The 18,116-nt window shown below is 54.7% G+C and overlaps 2 protein-coding genes across 7 annotated transcripts; both read left to right on the forward strand.

Moving 5' to 3' along the window:
* The first annotated feature begins 2,058 nt into the window (after positions 1 to 2,058).
* Positions 2,059 to 14,841, forward strand: E4F1 (E4F transcription factor 1). Of its 6 annotated transcripts, none has more exons than XM_053556509.1 (14): positions 2,059 to 2,322; positions 5,668 to 5,819; positions 7,441 to 7,570; positions 10,220 to 10,413; positions 10,499 to 10,619; positions 10,716 to 10,868; positions 10,975 to 11,144; positions 11,504 to 11,713; positions 11,876 to 12,077; positions 12,233 to 12,450; positions 12,680 to 12,878; positions 12,961 to 13,103; positions 13,174 to 13,236; positions 13,309 to 14,841. In XM_053556509.1, the coding sequence occupies exons 1-14, from the start codon at positions 2,160 to 2,162 to the stop codon at positions 13,663 to 13,665; spliced, it is 2,475 nt and encodes an 824-aa protein (XP_053412484.1). In that variant the 5' UTR covers positions 2,059 to 2,159; the 3' UTR covers positions 13,666 to 14,841. The 6 variants fall into 6 exon arrangements, with proteins under 6 accessions (XP_053412484.1, XP_053412486.1, XP_053412487.1 ...); XM_053556511.1 differs by having other exon boundaries at positions 2,117 to 2,322; positions 11,969 to 12,077; positions 13,309 to 14,840; XM_053556512.1 differs by having other exon boundaries at positions 2,117 to 2,322; positions 11,972 to 12,077; positions 13,309 to 14,840.
* Positions 14,842 to 14,886: 45 nt separating this feature from the next.
* Positions 14,887 to 17,988, forward strand: DNASE1L2 (deoxyribonuclease 1 like 2). Its single transcript, XM_053556515.1, is given in 7 exon segments — positions 14,887 to 15,033; positions 15,133 to 15,221; positions 15,320 to 15,403; positions 15,483 to 15,637; positions 15,640 to 15,770; positions 15,892 to 16,143; positions 16,518 to 17,988. Coding segments are annotated over 7 exon segments (909 nt in total). The 5' UTR covers positions 14,887 to 14,889; the 3' UTR covers positions 16,572 to 17,988.
* Positions 17,989 to 18,116: the final 128 nt, after the last annotated feature.

The following is an 18,116-nucleotide window of genomic DNA, read 5'->3' on the forward strand; positions in this document are numbered from 1 at the left end:
TGTATGTGGCTGGTGCCCTACTGCTGCCTTAGTTTTTTTCATCTTCAAAATGGGGATGACTGGAATCTCAAATGAGCTAATCCTGTGAAACACTTAGTTTCAAAGACTTAGTTTATTATTACATTACAGAAAAGAAAGGTACTTGAACATTCAGAGCAGTACTATTCACAGTAGCCAAAAAGGTGGAAAGAACTCAAATGTGATGAATAAATAAAATATGGTTTATCTGTGCAATGGAATATTTATTATTCAGTTATAAAAAGAAGCAAAGTACTGACACATACTACATGAATGTATCTGGAAACCACTAGGCTGAGTGAACAAAATCAGACAATCATTCGGTAGTATTAATGAGTGATTCCACCATATTGAATGATTCCACTTATATGACACCTTCACAATAAGTAAATTTATATAAGCAACAAAGAGATTGATGGATGCCAGAGCAGGGACAAGGACAGAATGGGAAATGACAGCTTAAGACAGCTTAACAGATACAGGTTTCCTTATGGGATGATGAAACTGTTCTGGAATTGGATGGTGCCTGTAGCTCAGTGGGTAGGGCACTGGCCACATACACCCAGGCTGGTGGGTTGAACCCAGCCTGGGCCGGCTAAACAATGACTACTGCAACAAAAAAATAGATGGGTGAGGGCAGTACCTGTGGCTCAAAGGAGTAGGGCACTGGCCCCATATGTCGGAGGTGGCAGGTTCAAGCCCAGCCCCGGCCAAAAACCGCAAAAAAAAAAAAAAATAAAATAAAATAAATAAATAGACGGGTGAGGCTCAGCACCTGTAGCTCAGTGAGTAGGGTGCCAGATCGAAGCTGATGAGTTTGAGCCCAGCCCAGGCCTGCTAAACAATGACAACTGCAACCAAAAAATAGCTAGGCATTGTGGCGAACACCTGTAATACCAGCTACCTGGGAGGCTGAGGCAAGAGAATCACTTAAGCCCAAAAGTTGGAGATTGCTGTGAGCTGTGACGCTACAACACTACAGAGGGTGACATAGTGAGACTCTGCCTCAAAAAAAAAAAAAAAAAAAAAAAAAAAAAAATCTGGGGGCGGTGCCTGTGGCTCAAGGGCGCCGGTCCCATATGCCGGAGGTGGCGGGTTCAAACCTAGCCCCGGACAAAAACCACACACACACACACACACACACAAAAAAAGAAATGTGCTTCCTTAACTAGTACAATGCCCCGACCAGCATGCAGGGCGTTGCATGCATTAATGATTCATTCCCTTTAGGGGCGGCGCCTGTGGCTCAAGCAGTAGGGCGCCAGTCCCATATGCCGGAGGTGGCGGGTTCAAACCCTGCCCCGGCCAAAAAAAAAAAAAAAAATCTGAACTGCATAGTGCTGATGGTTACATGACACTATGAACACCCACTAATGGTAATACTAATGGTAAATGTTATGAGTATTTACCACAATTTTAAAAATACAAAAAGGTGGCCAGGCGCAGTGGCTCAAACCTGTAATCCTAGCACTCTGGGAGGCCTAGGCGGGTGGATAGCTTGAGATCACGGGTTTGAGACCAGCCTGAGCAAAAAGCGAGACCTTGTCTCTACTAAAAATAGAAAAACTGAGGCAAGAGGATCGCTTGAGCCCAAGTTGGAGGTTGCTGTGGGCTAAGACGCCTCAGCACTCTACCTAGGGTGACAGCTTGAGACTCTCACTCTGTATCATTAAAAAATAAAAAAAATACAAGAAAGAATAAAAGGCTTCTCAAAGCCGCCAATGAACCATCCCCGACTTGGATTCTTCTTCTGTGATCCGAGTAATTACCTGGAGAGGTTCTAAGATCCGAGGGGGTGAGGGGATAGGCGACTACCACACCCCTTTCCAAGTGGGGCCTTGCCCTTCCTTCTTGGGGGCGACCTCCTGCAGAGACAGCTGTGGGACCGCCGGCTCCATCCGCTCCAGCGTTTCACCGTAACCACGCCCCTCCTCGCCCACCCGCCAAGTCCCGGCTAACTGCAAGGCGGGCCCCAGGCCACACCCCTCTCTAGGCTCCGTCTCGCCGCCTTTCCGTCAACTCCATTCTGGCCCCTCCCCTCCCCTCCCGCCTCCAGTCGTTCCCTAGCTCTGGTCTCGGCGCGGCCCGTTGTTATGACGACACGGTCGTAAATCCGCCATCTTCCTGCGGCGCGTTGCGACATGGAGGGCGCGATGGCAGTGCGGGTGACGGCCGCTCATACGGCAGAAGCCCCGGCCGAAGCCGGGCGGGAAGTGGGCCAGGGCGGGGTCGCCGAGGCAGCGGCGGTAGCGGCCTTGGCCCCTGGCGGCTTTCTTGGCCTCCCGGCGCCCTTCAGCGAAGAAGGTAACACCGGGCTGGGCTCGGCGGAGGAGGGGTGGCTCAGCTTGGGCTAGCAGAGGCCCTAGTGGACTGAGCTGCGAGCGCGACAGATCCTCCCTGACCCAGATTCCGCGCGGACCTCATGGGGCCCCGGGCAGTCCTCCACGAGCCCCCCACGTTTTCTCTGACGCTCACGGGCCTATCCTGAGGGACCCGCAACACTCTGGTGGGCCCAGGTGCCCAAGCCACCGAGTTCCCGTGTAGACTTTATTTTCTTTTTTTTTTGAGACTGGCGTCATAGCTCACAGCAGCCTCCAACTTGGGCTCAAGTGATCCTCTTGCCTCATTTTTTCTATTTTTAGTAGAGACCGGGGTGGGGGTGGGGTCTCGCTTTTTGCTCAGGCTGGTCTCGAACTCGTGAGCTCAAGTTATCCACCCGCCTTGGCTTCCCACGGTGATAGGATTACAGGCGTGAGCCACCGCGCCCAGCCAGTGTGTAGACTTTCGCGGACGCCGCTATTGCCAGCTCAGTCCCCTCAGGTCCTCGAGGCAAGGTGCCAAGGTCTGCCTCCGGTGCCAAGCATGGCCCTACCTTCCTCTGGGCCACCTCCCCATGCATCCCACTAGGGCCCTGGCCGGAGTGGGGCTGGAAGATCCCGAGGGGCGGGGCTCTAGGCCTGTCCGTGGGGAGGCAACAGAACCCAGTGGAAGAGGGCTGGTGCACTGCAGCCAACCTGTGGACTGGGTCCCAGACCTGCCACTTTCAAGCTGTTTGATTCTGGGCAGGTGACTACACCTCTTTGAGTCTCCATTTTTCCTTACAAAATGAGGCTACTGCAGCCCGTAATGTACCAAGTGGTACTAAGTGCTTACTCTGCATCGTCATTTTTCATTTTCAAACCAATCCTGAGAGGTGGATGCTATTAGGATCATTATTCTCATTTAGGGCATGAGGAAAATTGAGGTTCAGAGATGTGAAAGTGACCGAGGTCCCTTCCCTACCTAGTAAGTAGCGAGGATTGGATTGGATCCCAGGACTGGGAAGCTCCTCAACACAGCCTCTTTACCTTCTGGGTCTGTGTCTCATAGAACGATCATGAGATTTAAAATAGAGCATGCACAGCTCCCTGTATGTAGCTAAAGTAGCTAAGGTGCCAGCCACGTACACCAGAGCAGGTGGGTTTGAATCCAGCCTGGCCCGCCAAACAATGACAATTACAACCAAAAAAAAAAATTAGCTGGGCGTTGTGGTGGGCGCCTGTAATCCTAGCTACTTGGGAGATCGAGGCAAGAGAATCGCTTAAGCCCAAGAGTTGGAGGTTGCTGTGAGTTGTGATGCCACAGCACTCTACCCAGGGTGAGAGCTTGAGACTCTGTCTGAAAAAAAAAAAAAAAGTCATGCATGTAAAGCCCCAAGAACAGTGTTGGGTGCACACTAAGGACTCATTAATGGGGGCACTGATAGCTTTTGGAGACATAGCTTGGGTCTCTACTCTGAGCTTGTTCCATGAGGCTGTAGATGGGTTCAGACAGAAAGGAAGGGGTGGCTAATGATATTGGAATTAGGATGGTCTCATGTTTGTGCTCATGGAATTCATAGTCTCTGTGCTGCTTTTTTTTCTTCCCCCTTCCTATTCCAGCTTGGAGAGGGGTGGTGCCAAAATGGAGAGGGGTTCCTTTGGAGGTTGATGGGCCTGCCCATGCTCTTGTTTTCGTGCAGTGGGCTGGCACGAAATGGCAATACCCTGGTGCTGAGTCAGATTTGGCAAGCGGGGTGGGAAGGTTATGAGAGTTGTAGACGCTTCAGTTCGTGGTTTATGACTGAGCTATCTGGAAGGGACCGCCCTCTGTCAAGTGGCCTTCTGTGGGCAAGTCATAGCTGTGGTTTGGCCCTTTATTTGCTCACTAATTCAACAAAAATTGACCAGGCTTCTTTCATGCACTAGGTTTGGGTTTGACCTTGATATGGGACTGATACGTGGCCTTCTGTGGGCTAGTCATAGCTGTGGTTTGGCCCTTTATTTGCTCATTAATTCAACAAACATTTACCAGGCTTCTTCCATGCACCAGGTTTGGGTTTGACCTTGATATGTGACTGAATGTGAGGTGGTGGGAATTGGCAGACTTTTATGGAAGCAGAAGGGACAGCTCTCCACCTTTTTGTGCAAATAGCAGGGCATTTGGAGTAGACCCTCAGTATCAGGTTCTGGCCCCAACACTCAACAGTTGGGTGACCTTGAACCTCAAATCATTTTTCTAGGCTGGAAATAGACATCTCCATTCCCTGGGTGCTGGCAGGATTTGATGATGTCCCTAATGAGGTGCTTGGCACACAGAAGGGACACAGCATGAAGTCTCTACTGCAGCAACTGGGGCCACCATGGTGATGGTGAGGGGCTCAGGTGCAGTGGCCCTGGGGCATGGGACCCCTCTGGAAAGCTCCACTATTAACATCTACATCTGAGCAGGGGTGCTGCCGGTTGGAGAACAAATGAAGTCCCAAATTAGTGAGAAGAGTGCTCACAGATCAGAGCCCTTCTGTTCCTATGGGTATTAGCCTATGAATCCCCACTGTATTTCCTACACATGGACTAGGTCAGCCCATTTTGCAGATGAACAAACAGACTTACAGATGTCATTGAGATGCCTGAGGGTACATCCACACCCCAAGAGACTTAAATCCCAGTCCTTTACCGTCCCCAATCTCCTTGGGGAATCCCTCTGCCTCCCAAGCCTTCTGGGCTCTCTCCCCTTACTGATAAAGTGGAGCCTTTGGTTAGGACAGCCTCAGTGAATCCTTGCAGCTAAGTGTATGGTCAGGGCCACCCCCTACTGCAGGGGTCCGCAAACATTTTTTCTTTTTTAAATTTATTTATTTTTATTGTTAAATCATAGCTGTGTACATTAAGATGCACCGTAGATGTGGTCCCATCCATTACCCTCCCTCCACCAAAACAACCTCCCCTCAAACTTTTTAAACAGGGGGCCAGTTCACTGTCCCTCAGACCATTGGAGGGCTGGACTATAGTTTAAAAAAAAACAAACTATGAACAAATTCCTATGCACACTGCACATATCTTATTTTGAAGTAAAAAAACAAAACAGGAACAAATACAATCACACTGCCGCATGTGGCCCGCGGGCTGTAGTTTGATGATCCCTGCCCTACTGGATGCTGTGCTCCCTGGGTGGGCTTTGTAGACCTTCAGAGGATGGGGGCTACACCCTAGGCTTACCTGCTTATGAGTCCCAAGTGTGTTATCCTCTGGGAGGGCCAGGGAAGGAGCTCTGGTTCTGATGCCAGACTTGGATAAGTGGTCTAAGGCTGGAGGGGAAGCCCAGGCCTCTCTAACAGCAGGCTCATTTCAGATGAGGATGATATACACCGATGTGGTCGCTGCCAGGCGGAGTTCACTACCTTGGAAGACTTTGTTCAGCACAAGATTCAGAAGGCCTGCCAACGGACCCCTCCAGAGGCCTTGCCTGCCACCCCTCCCACCACCTCTCTGCTGGGCCAGGAGGTGAGCCCTCACTCTACTGCTGCCAGGTGCACGCTTCTAAGGTGCACAGGACAGAGACAAGCCAACGCATCTCTGTTCATCTGGGCTCATCTGACAGGAGGAGGAGGCTGTGTGCCAGGACAGACCTGTGCAGCTGGTTTTTGGGGATATGTGGGCGGGCAGAGGTCAGGCATCTAGCTGTAGGTAAGGGAAGGTCTGGACTGTACCACAGAGCCTGGTGGTGCTCTGGGGTGTCCTGGATTGCCTAGGGTGGCCTAGCTTTCTTGGCAGCCTCTGCCCAAAACCTGTACAGTTAGGGGACTGGCATTTCTTTTTTCTTGGAGATTGGGGGTCTCTCTTGACTTGCTTTCCTGGTGGCTTTTTTGTTGTTGGCTTATCTCTGTCCTGTGCATATTATTCTCAGGGATCCTACAAACAAAACATGGCCCTATGGGTCCTACTACCTGGTGATAAAAATGGCCAACTTTGGGGTGGCGCCTGTGGCTCAGTGAGTAGGGCGCCGGCCCCATATGCCGAGGGTGGCAGGTTCAAACCCAGCCCCGGCCAAACTGCAACAAAAAAATAGCCGGGCGTTATGGCGGGCGCCTGTAGTCCCAGCTGCTCGGGAGGCTGAGGCAAGAGAATCGCGTAAGCCCCGGAGTTGGAGGTTGCTGTGAGCCGTGTGATGCCATGGCACTCTACCCGAGGGCGGTTCAGTGAGACTCTGTCTCTACAAAAAAAAAAAAAAAAGCCAACTTTGGTGCCTGTGGCTCAGCGAGTAGGGCACCAGCCCCATATACTGAGAGTGGTGGGTTCGAACCTGGCCCTGGCCAAACTGCAGCAGAGAAATAGCCGGATGTTGTGGCGGGCGCCTGTAGTCCCAGCTACTCGGAAGGCTGAGGCAAGAGAATCACCTAAGCCCAAGAGCTGGAGGTTGCTGTGACCTGTGACGCCACGGCACTCTACTGAGGGCGACAAAGTGAGACTGTATCTATAAAAAAAAAAATGGCCAACTTTGTTGAGTCCCCATGATCTGTTTGGAAATGTGTATACACAGTCTTATTAAATCCAAATCCTACAACACCCTATACTATAGGGGTTCTTGTCGTCCTCATTGTCGAGAATCAGGAGAGGAGGCAGTGGTCACCTCAGAATATATTTATCATGTGACCAAGCTTAGATTGCCAGCTGTCAGCAAGGAGTGGCTTAGATGACATTGGAACACATGTCATCTCAAGACTCTGTACTTGCCCCTTCCTAAAGGGGCCTGCTCCTCCTGGAAGGCCCCTGGCGCCACATCTCTGGGTCTTCTTCTCAGACCACTTGGCTGGGACTAGTGGACTGCCTGCTTCATCTTCATCCCTGCAAGCCAACTTAGCTCTGTTCTGGGATTGTTGGTCAGATGTTCAGAGTTCCAGGTCAGCCCCAGTGGCCAGAGACATTGGAGTAGTGGGGCTGACCCCTGGCCCTGGGTAGTATGGCTCAGTCAGATGCCAAGCATTGGTCCTCTCAGGAAAGATGAAAGCTCCTGCCCCAGCCATCTTCAGGACTGCACTCTCCAGGCCAGCTACTCCAGGCCTCTTTTCTAGGAGCTCTGGAGCCCACAGACAAGTCCCCTTTGTCCCTTGCTCCTGCTTGGTAGGTGGTGCCGGTGGCGACTGGCCCAGAGGATCCCATTACTGTGGCCCACATCGTGGTGGAGGCAGCCTCTCTGGCAGCAGACATTGGCCATGCACCGGATCTCATTGGTAAGCCAGGCATGGCCATGGTTGGTAAGTCTGCTGTCCACGTGTTGCTGACATGATAGCCATTTGTGGTCGAAGCTAGAGGATGGGGGCCTTCTGCTACCTATATCCTGCTCTCGCCTGAGAGCAAAGCCTGGCCAGGAAGGGGCTGAGGCTTCTCTTGAGCCTTCCTCAGGGCATAACCTACAGGAGGAGGGAGCATTGGGCTGGACCATTGGGAATTAAGAACCAGGCCCTTCCTCAGTGTGTCCATGGCACACCCTGGCATCTGGGAGACCGGTTTGTGTTTCATCATGAGCTCGTTATTCTCTCCTGATTGCTTTCCCAAGCTGTCCCTGCTGTGGTTCTCCTGGAATCTTACCCACTTCTCTGCCAACTCCTCAGGCAGCACCCATCAGGGACATCCCCAGGATGGCCCACCTCCCCCAGCAGTGGCCTTAGAGGGTAGATGCGGGGTGGACTGGGTACCACCCACTGCTCCTGCTGGGCCCTGACTCATTGCTTGACCGTGGTCTGTACCTCCTTAGCACCTGCTTACTTGCATGGGGGTGGTGGTTGCTACCCTGATTTTCATGGGGCTTTTATGAGCTTACGAGCCAACCTCTTTGATGGCTGTTTTTTAAGTTAAAGCACCTCACTGATGTGGAGGGGAGAGGGGCATTGAGAGGTCTGAATTGAGTCAAGCTCTCCTTTTATTTTTTTCTGAGACAGAGTCTCACTCTGTTGCCCTGGATAAAGTGCCATGGCATCATATCTCACAGCAACCTCAAACTCTTCGTGGGCTTGAGCAATCCTCTTGCCTCAGGCTCCCGAGTGGCTGGGACTATAGGTGCTCATGACTCCACCCAGCTAATTTTTCTATTTTTAGTAGAGAACGCCTGACCTCAAGCAATCCATCTGCTTTGGCCTCCCAGAGTACTAGGATTACAGGTGTGAGCCACTGCACCTGGTTGGGTCAAGCTCTTTTTAATCAGGGACAGATGAGTATTCAGGGATGCCAAAGGACAGCTGAGGGCCTGGATAGGTGGGAGCCACAAGCTGTTCTAGGGGTAGGGATAAGTGGCTGGGTGTGCAGGTGGTAGGGAAGGGAACCAGGTTGAGCCTGATGTGGGAAGTTGGGAAGGGCATGGCTGTTGCCTGGGTGCCTGCTGGTCAGGGGCTGCACGAGAGGAAGCAGGTTGGGGCAATAGGTAGAACTTGGCTTTGGGAAGCCCTGGGGAGTGCTATGGTAAAAAGAGGGGTGGAGGAGCTGTGGCTGAGGCCAGCCTTGGCCTGGGGAGGGAACCTGTGCATTGGCTGCTCTCTGGGAGGCAGCAGGAACACTCGTGGTCTCTGACTGCCTTTCCCCAGCATTCCTGTGATAAGAACACTTACCTGGGTTAATACAGGAATAGGAGGAATAGGAAAGTGTATGTGGGAGGTGGGTTGTGTTCCATCCTTTGTGGGGTGTTTGATTTCTGTGGGGGGTGGCATTTGGGAGTCCACATTCCCTGGTTCTGGCAACTGCTTCAGGTCCCTTCCCCCCGACCCTGGCCTCCAGTGGTTCCAAGCCTTGGCTTGGCACGACTGTCCCTCCTTATACTACAGGGACCCCTCTCTGGGCACCCCTGCCTCTCTTGTATCTAGTAATTTTCCTTTTGCAGGCATCTTGGTTGCCTTAACCATGCCCCTTGGCCAGTTATTGGGCACAGTGGGCTAGGGCCCATGGCAGCCTCCTGTGGAGACCAGCTGCCAGTGGCTCAGGGTTGGGGCAGGAAGGGAGGAGATCAGGGGCTGGATACCTAACTCCAGGCCCTTCTGCCTCTCCCTTGGAAACAGACTGTGTCTCCTCACTGGATTTGGGGTGGCCGCCTTCCCCTTTGCGTCCTTGCTGGCCAGAGGTTTCTGTCCTTTTGGAAGTTCACTTCTGGGGCATCAAGCATGTCAGCCAGGGCATGGACAAGAGAGGCCCTTAATTTTTTCTGAGCTATGGCACTTTCATTCTGTTTCGAGAGAATGGCTTGTCAAAACAAGATGTTGGCCTGACTGAGACAGTTTCTAAAATGTGGTTTCACAGCTGTTTCCCACTTGTCGTTTTTATGAGCAGAAAACGTGAAGTGTGTTTACAGCCTGTCTTTGCACATCGTCAGATTTCCTCAACACCCTATGAAAGTGTAAAAGCCCAACTTCCTTTCCTCAAGCTGTCCCAGGTGTCTGGAAAGCATTCACTCTCCCAGCCTGACTGTCCCCAGTTTGCTTAGGGATGGGGCTTTGGCTGGACTTGCCCACCTGCCTGCCACCAGTCTAGTGGGTGGGAATCCTCAGAAACATTCCCTCTATATTGGTGCTGGAGAGATGGCAGCAAGCCAGGCTGGCCTGTCCAATGTCTGTGTAACCTGGCACCTTGTCACCAGGACCTGTATATCCTTTTGGCTCAGAGATTGGGGCATCTGTGCTCATGCTGGGTCTTCCTACTTGACACATTTCAGGGACCCTGTAGCATCTCCGGGGAGCTTCACAGCATCAGAGTCGGGTGGCCTTGGCTAAGCAGTTCTCTGGCTACTTCCCGGAGCAGTATGTCCCACACCCTAGGGCTGGACAGCCTCACAGTCCCAGCAGTCTCTCTGGGCAAGGATCCCATGGAGGTGGCAGAGCTTTGGTGGGTCTCAAAGCTTAGGCTGACTTGCCTCTTCTCAGGTGGCGGGCATATCAAAGAGGTCATTGTGGCTGCTGAAGCAGAGCCGGGAGACAGTGAAATGGCAGAGCCCCCTGGCAGTCCCCACCGACGGGGGCTGGGGCTTACTGGGGAGGGCGAGCAGGCGCAGGTCAAGCTAATGGTGAATAAGGACGGCCGCTACGTGTGCATGCTGTGCCACAAGACCTTCAAGACGGTGAGTCCCAAGGCCTTGGGCTGTCCAGGCCTCTTTCCTGCTTCCCCCAGGGAGGTGCCTGAGCCTCGCTGCCTCACCCCCACAGGGCAGCATCCTCAAGGCCCACATGGTCACCCACAGTAGCCGCAAGGACCATGAGTGTAAGCTCTGTGGGGCCTCCTTCCGCACCAAAGGCTCGCTTATTCGGCATCACCGTCGGCACACAGGTGAGCCTGGCTGGGGCCTTAGGACCAGAGCCGTGCAGCACCCTGCTGGTACCCTACTTGGGTGTCTGCCTGGGGCTGACTCAGTGTTCTCCACAGATGAGCGCCCCTATAAGTGTGCCAAGTGTGGAAAGAGCTTCCGGGAGTCAGGTGCGCTGACTCGGCACCTCAAGTCTCTCACCCCATGCACAGAAAAAATTCGCTTCAGCATGAGCAAGGATGTGGTTGAAGGCCAAGAGGATGTACCTGCAGGTCAGTGTGGTGGGGGTGGTGCCTGGGTCACTTGGGGCTGCTGTTCTTGGCCCTTGTTGCTGGCCCGTGAGGGCTCTTCAGGAACTTCCTTGGCTTTGCTTTAAAGGATCTGGAGCCTCTACTGTGGGGACAGTTACATCATCATCGGCGACAGGGGAGCCTATGGAGACTTCGCCCGTGATTCATCTGGTGACAGATGCTAAGGGAACTGTCATCCATGAAGTCCATGTCCAGATGCAGGAATTGCCCCTGGGCTTAAAAGCCCTGGCTCCAGAGGTGGGGGGAGATGGGGGTCCCCTGCAGGGCTACTCTGTCCTCTGCTCACTCAGTGTTAGGCTTTGTTCTGGGCTCTGTTTCTAGCAGGACCCTGACCTGCCCTCTGGGCTGCCTCCTGGTGCTCACTGGGTTCAGGGGGTGTAGGGACAGTGGCAATGGCAGGGAAAGCTTGTCAGCAGACAACACAGCAGGGGTGAGAGAGGAGAGTGATCTGGGGTTGAAGTGGGTAGGTGGGGATGCCATGGGTCTCTGAAGGTGTACACAAAGGCCCTGGGGCCTTGCAGCCTGGCAGGGGTCTGCTCTGCAGGGTGAGTGCAGTATGCTGGGCTGCCTGGCCAGCCTCCCTGTCCACTTCACAGCCTCCAGTCCCTGAGGAGCTTCCATGTCCGGGCGAGGGCAGCCGTGAGAACCTGCTGCACCAGGCCATGCAGAACTCTGGCATCGTTCTGGAGCGGGTTGCGGGGGAGGAGGGTGCCCTGGAACCAGCCCTGCCTGCTGGATCCAGTCCCCAGCCCTTGGGAGATGGAGCTCCAGAACTGCCACTGCTGGAGGTGCAGCCGATGGAGACAGTAGGTGCCTGTGCTGCCAGCACAATCCTTCCAGACCTTGTCACCCCGGGGGCTTGGGCACCATGCTGGCCTGAGCTTCCAACCTCCTCACACTCTGTAGCAGAATGGTGTTGTTTTCTGCTGTGACACTGATATGTTCACTGTCTTCCTTGGGGCTACAAGGGAACCTACCAGGATGGGGCCCATGGTTGTGTCCTTGTTACTTCTGGGGCACAGCCTACAGTGGGTGCTGGAGGCCTGCCTGTGGTGCCCCAGCAGGTGGCTAGCGAGGCCTCAGCTGTGCCCAGGACCCACCCATGCCCTCAGTGCAGCGAGACCTTCCCAACGGCAGCCACCCTGGAGGCCCACAAGAGGGGCCATGCAGGTGGGTGGCAGGATGGGGTGTGCTCATGGGTAGTGGATGGCCTGTGAGTGACCAGGGTAGGCCTATTGGTGTCCAGGGTGGCCTGTGGGAGGGCAGCAGGTGGCTAAAAGATCCTGGGGGTGGTGGGCTGGGCCTGATGTAACATGTGACCACAGGGCCGAGGCCGTTTACCTGTACACAGTGTGGCAAGGCTTTTCCCAAGGCCTATCTGCTCAAGAAGCACCAGGAGGTACATGTGCATGAGCGCCGCTTCCGCTGTGGGGACTGTGGAAAACTTTACAAGACCATCGCCCATGTGCGTGGCCACCGGCGTGTCCACTCAGACGAGCGGCCCTACCCTTGTCCCGAGTGTGGCAAACGCTACAAGACAAAGGTGGGCCTCTGGCCCCAGGACCTTGGTACCTGATTTCCCATCCTTTAGCTCCCCAGCCTTGGGACCAGATGCCCCCTATTCCTTGCCTCCACTGTCCATCCTTGCCCCTGTTATCCTCCAGCCTGTGCAGTCTCAGCCCCAAGCCCTCATTTAACCCAGAGGTGGGTTGGGAGAGCCACAAGTCTGTTATGGCTGAGGCCAGGTTGGTACTGACAGTGGGTTTCCACAGAATGCCCAGCAGGTACACTTCCGGACACACTTGGAGGAGAAGCCGCATGTGTGCCAGTTCTGTAGCCGCGGCTTCCGGGAGAAGGGCTCGCTGGTGCGGCATGTGCGCCACCACACAGGCGAGAAGCCCTTCAAGTGTTACAAGTGTGGCCGTGGCTTTGCGGAGCATGGCACACTCAACCGGCACCTGCGCACCAAAGGTCTGGCCTGCCAGGTGGCATGTGGTGGGAGCAGGCCAAGGGCCAGGACCCACCAAATTTGACTGAGTTCCCTTAATGACAGGGGGCTGCCTGCTAGAGGTGGAGGAGTTGCTGGTGTCTGAGGAGAGCCCTTCAGCGGCCACCACTGTCCTTGCAGAGGACCCACACACCGTGTTAGTGGAGTTCTCATCTGTGGTGGCTGACACCCAGGAGTACATTATTGAGGTGCGTGTAGAGCCTGTGGGCTGGGATAGGGGCCAGGGCAGCCCATGCTGACCTTTGACCGTTTGCCCAGGCCACTGCAGACGATGCTGAGACCAGTGAAGCCACAGAGATCATTGAGGGCACGCAGACAGAGGTGAGGAGTTGTGTAAGGGGTGGGTTAGTCTGGCTCTTCTTGTCCTCTTGGGCTAAGGTGTGGGTCCTACAGGTGGACAGCCATATCATGAAGGTGGTACAGCAGATCGTGCACCAGGCCAGTGCTGGGCATCAGATCATTGTGCAGAATGTGACCATGGACCAGGAGGCAGGGCTGGGCCCAGAAGCAGCTGCTGCTGACACCATCACCATTGCCACTCCTGAGAGCCTGACAGAGCAAGTGGCCATGACGCTGGCCTCAGCCATCAGTGAAGGCACTGTGCTCACAGCCCGAGCAGGTGCAAATGGCACTGAACAGGCCACAGTGACCATGGTGTCATCAGAGGATATTGAGATTCTTGAGCATGCCGGTGAGCTGGTCATTGCCTCACCAGAGGGCCAGCTGGAGGTGCGGACTGTTGTTGTCTAGCATGGAGTCTGTGGGTCCCTACTGGGCTGGAGTGGGGTCAAAGACTCTAAGTACCCTGCCTGTGCCTGTATGGCCTGATAAGAGAAGAAGGTGGCACAGAACTCAGATGTTCAGAGAAGGAGTGTAAATACAGTTTGTTGCTTTACAATAAAACATGCAAACCTGCAGCTTGTGATGTTGCGGCAGTGACAGCTCCAAGGCTGGCTCACCACCTTGGCAGGTTCCCTGGAAGCAGCATTTGCCTGCCTAGGCCACTCCTAGACTCAAGTGTGTGTCCACCCCGCCCAGGGGCTCTTGCCAGCCCTGGTGGCAACTTGGTGGTGTGTGGGTGTCGCTGGCATGTTAACAGGCAGCCACTGCCCTGTCCTGCCCAGCTGGACCTGTGACCTGGCTTCCTCAGGCCTGCTGTATGGTGGGCAGAGGGTGCTGCGGCCCGGACTTCAGCCCTGGGGGTGCTGTGCAGGTGGGCGGAGCAGCCTTGGCTTGTTACCCGGAGGAGTGGATGTGGCTGGATGCCAGCTGGGCTCTCCTGAGTGTTCTCTTGGTTTTCCTAAGTTGATGTAGCTCTAGCAGGCAGATCTGGGAGCTTCATCCTCTGCTGACCCTCTGTTAGCCCTGATGCTGCCCTTGGGGAGCTGGCAGGGACTTCTAGGCTGTTTCTGGGACTAGGTCTGGGGCACTAGAGTTGGGTTAGTCAGATCCTTTGCCTCTTGACGTCTGGGTCTCCAGGGAAAAGAGAGCCCTGTTTTCCAGCATCCAGCTTCATTGAGGGGGCGGGACCCAGCACAGCTGGCTCCTCCCTGGACTAGGGCCTCAAATACCTGTGGTGCCCTGGTCCCAGAGCTGCTTCCAGACCAAGTTTGGGCAGTAGGTCCTGTGCTGGCACATGTTCCCAGGCTGGACCCAGGATCCCTACTGGACCAGGCCTTTAAGCCTCTGTGATTGCTTCAACCACATCCTAGGTGAGTCTTGGGCTGGGGACTGGACAGAATGAGGGTTTGGCTTTTTGGGCTTCAGTTTGCCCACACAGCGTCAAAACACCAGGGGCCCAGGGCACAGCATGCTACCCTGGGGAGATCTGGTGAAGACAGGCAGGCGGAGGATGGGCCTTCCCACAGGCCATCCCTACCGGGCTGGTGATGAGCAGGGGAGGGATTTGTGTGCCTAACTCCAGGTCCCCGTTCACGGGGGCACGTCTGCCCCTCCCAGGGCTCACTCCCCATCATGGGCAGGCCTGGGGCCCTGCTAGCTGCGCTCTGGGCACTCGTGGCCACCGGAGCTGCCACATTACGCATCGGTGCCTTCAACATCCAGAGCTTTGGCGACAGCAAAGTGTCTGACTCGGACTGTGGAGGTGTCATCGCTCAGGTGAAGCCAGGGCCGGGGGCGGAGATTTGGGGCGGGGCCACAGGTGTCTGGGCTACTAGGCCTGGTGTTACACTACCGCACCTGTCGGCTCCTCCCCAGATCCTGGCTGGGTATGATGTTATGCTGGTGCAGGAGGTGCGAGACCCAGACCTGAGCGCGGTGTCTGCGCTCATGGAGCAGATCAACAGGTGTGGCGGGCGGGGCTCTGTGTTGTGACCCCTGGCCGGGATGTCAGACCTTGGTGCTGTGGGCGCCTTGACCCCAGGCTTGGTCCGTATATCTGCAGCATGTCCAAACACGAGTACAGCTTTGTGAGCAGCGAGCCTCTGGGTCGAGACCAGTACAAGGAAATGTACCTGTTCGTTTACAGGTGAGGGGCAGGCCTAAGGGAGGGAGCACGCCAGGCCAGAGCAGGCGGCTTAGCGACACCATCTGTCCTCTGCTCTCAGGAAAGACAAAGTGTCGGTCATGGATACGTACCAGTACCCAGACCCCGAGGACGCCTTCAGCCGTGAACCTTTCGTGGTCAAGTTTTCAGCCCTAGGCTTAGGTGAGGCCGGCCCCCCACCCCGCGCCCACCCCCGCCCATCGGCTCCACCCCTGACTCCCCACCCCTGTCAGCAGCCGCCAAGGAGCTGGTGATGATTCCGCTGCACGCAGCCCCGCGCCACGCCGTGGCAGAGATAGATGCACTCTACGATGTATACCTGGACGTGATCGACAAGTGGGGCATTGACGTAAGCCCCTTGTTCACCTGGGTTCCGGGGTCCTAGTAGGCATGCCCTGGGGGTCTGGGCCACCGAGGGTGGAGCTGGGCAGCCCCTCTAGCGGGCTCACCTGGCTCTGCGGTGCCTACAGGACATGTTGTTCCTGGGAGACTTCAACGCTGACTGCAGCTATGTGCGGGCGCAGGACTGGGCTGCCATCCGCCTGCGCAGCAGCCAGGTTTTTAAGTGGCTTATCCCAGACAGTGCCGACACCACGGTGGGCAACTCCGACTGCGCCTATGACCGCATCGTGGTGTGTGGTGCCCGCCTGCGCAGAAGCCTGAAGCCCCAGTCGGCTAAGGTGTACGATTTCCAGGAGGACTTCAGTCTGAGCCAGACTCAGGTGAGCACGCAGGCGGGAGAGCTAGTAAACTGCTGCTCAGGTGGGGGAGGGGGCTCGCCACGGTTCAAACCTGGTGCTCCCCTCCCTACACTGGGGCTTCCACTAAAGATGCAGTGGAGGATGCCAGAGGCAACTCTGGGAAGGTGGCTGTGTGTCCTAGGGCCCCTTGCTCCCCCACAGGGCCAATTGTGGGGCCAGCATGCAGGTGGCCCAAACTGCAGCAGCAGGGGTGAACATTCAATGGCTACCTTCCTGCAGTGGTTTATAGACATCCATCAGCCCCACCTCAGGTGGAGGCAGCTTTCAGAGTGGATCCAGAGGGAGGACAGGCTACCTAGGAAGGCCCCTGAAGGTTCTCTCCTTTTTCCCTCCAGGCTCTCGCCATCAGTGACCACTTTCCTGTGGAGGTGACCCTTAAGTCACATTAACAGTCTTGAGGCCCGGCCAGGGCGCACCAGCCACACTGTGGAATGGCCCCACAGTGGCTCCTTCAGGGTGGCAGCTACCTCCCAGTGAGGCCATAGGGCAGGGTCTGCTGGGCGTGGACAAGTAGCCATCCACACATCATGGGACCACTCAGAACTTGGTTCACTATCTGTGAGACTTGCTACCACTGTCTACCACAGGGTTGTTGTGAAGAGTCCGTATGAAGGTTATTGGCTGCAGTGCTGAGCACATGTCTGTGCTCAATAAATGAGCACAGATCAGCCAGGACCACATATAGGTTGCTTCCAAGGTCTCTGTGTCTTCTCTAAGGATTCGGCTCCTGTGGGGCATGAGGCTTAGTCCTTGGTCCAAGGTCAGGGAACAGGAAAGTCTGGCCTGCCCTTTCATGTCCTGGTGGGAATTAGCCCCCTCTGGGGAGCCACTGCTTGCAAGAACTTATATTGTGAGTACAGCTTGGACAGTTACAGCGCCAGTGCTTCCTTCCGCCAACTTCCTGGGCCCTGGTGGATTTCAGAGCTGGTGTCCCCAGGCTCACCTTCAGGCCTTATTCCTGGGTCCTGCAGAGAGCCTTACTTGTCTGTACCCTGGGCCCTGTCTCACCCAGTACTGTGTGGAGGTCAGGGAAGCTGGCCCTTTGCCCCAGCTGGTCAGTTCAGAAAGCTCTTCTCAGCCCAGGAAGGTGGCTGGAGACTATGTGCTTCTCAAATTGCACACCATGCCATGGCACAGCCCTTCAAGGATACCTTCCTGTGTAGTTTCATGTTCAGGAGCCTTGGGGTGGGTAAGGGCTAGTCAGAGTGATTTCTGTAACCTGGCTGAGCCATCACATTAGGGGTCACCAGGCCAATGACAGGCACCCAATAGAGTGGTTTCTGTTTTTTTCTTTTTTTTTTGAGATGAGTCTCACTGTTGCCCAAGCTGTGGCATCATCATAGTTCACAGCAACCTCAAACCACTGGGCTCCAGTGATCCTCCTGCCTCAGCCTCCCAAGTAGCTGGGACTACAGGTGCCTGCCATGACACACAGCTGATTTTTTTCTATTTTTAGTAGAGATGGAGTCTCTCTCTTGCTCAGGCCTGGTCTTAAGCCCAAACCCATTTTTAGAGATCATTCCCAAGCTTTTTTAATTTTTTTTCTTGAGTTTCAAGCTGTAGCCCTGGGTAGAGTGTTGTGGCGTCACAGATCACAGCAACCTCCAACTTCCTGAGCTTAAGGGATGCTCCCACCCTTGGCCTTACAGAGCGCTGAGATTACAGGCATGAGCCACTACACCTAGTTCAGTTTCTGGTTTTTGAAACACCTGCATAATCTGGGAACTGGCCTGAGTTATAGGAGAGGAAAAATCTTTGTTTCAAGGATCTGGACAAGTTTGCTAAAATAGAACTTAGGAATATCCCTCTCAAATTCCCCCACTTTCTTTGAACCACTGTCCCCTCTACCCATCCAAATGAAGCCCACATCTCCAGAGGGTTCTGTGTGGGTCAGGCTGAGACCACCTGGTCTTGTGCCTGCAGTAAACAGGTAG

The sequence above is a fragment of the Nycticebus coucang genome, chromosome 12 (assembly GCF_027406575.1).
Source record: "Nycticebus coucang isolate mNycCou1 chromosome 12, mNycCou1.pri, whole genome shotgun sequence".
Classification (NCBI taxonomy): domain Eukaryota; kingdom Metazoa; phylum Chordata; class Mammalia; order Primates; family Lorisidae; genus Nycticebus; species Nycticebus coucang.

What these genes read in the sequence shown, in the direction of transcription:
- E4F1 (XM_053556509.1), top strand. Translation starts at nt 2,160, where the DNA reads ATGGAGGGCGCGATGGCAGTGCGGGTGACGGCCGCTCATACGGCAGAA. An exon ending in GCAAACGCTACAAGACAAAG is followed by an intron (nt 12,451 to 12,679) that starts GTGGGCCTCTGG and finishes GGGTTTCCACAG; the next exon opens with AATGCCCAGCAGGTACACTT. An exon ending in TTGAGGGCACGCAGACAGAG is followed by an intron (nt 13,237 to 13,308) that starts GTGAGGAGTTGT and finishes TGGGTCCTACAG; the next exon opens with GTGGACAGCCATATCATGAA.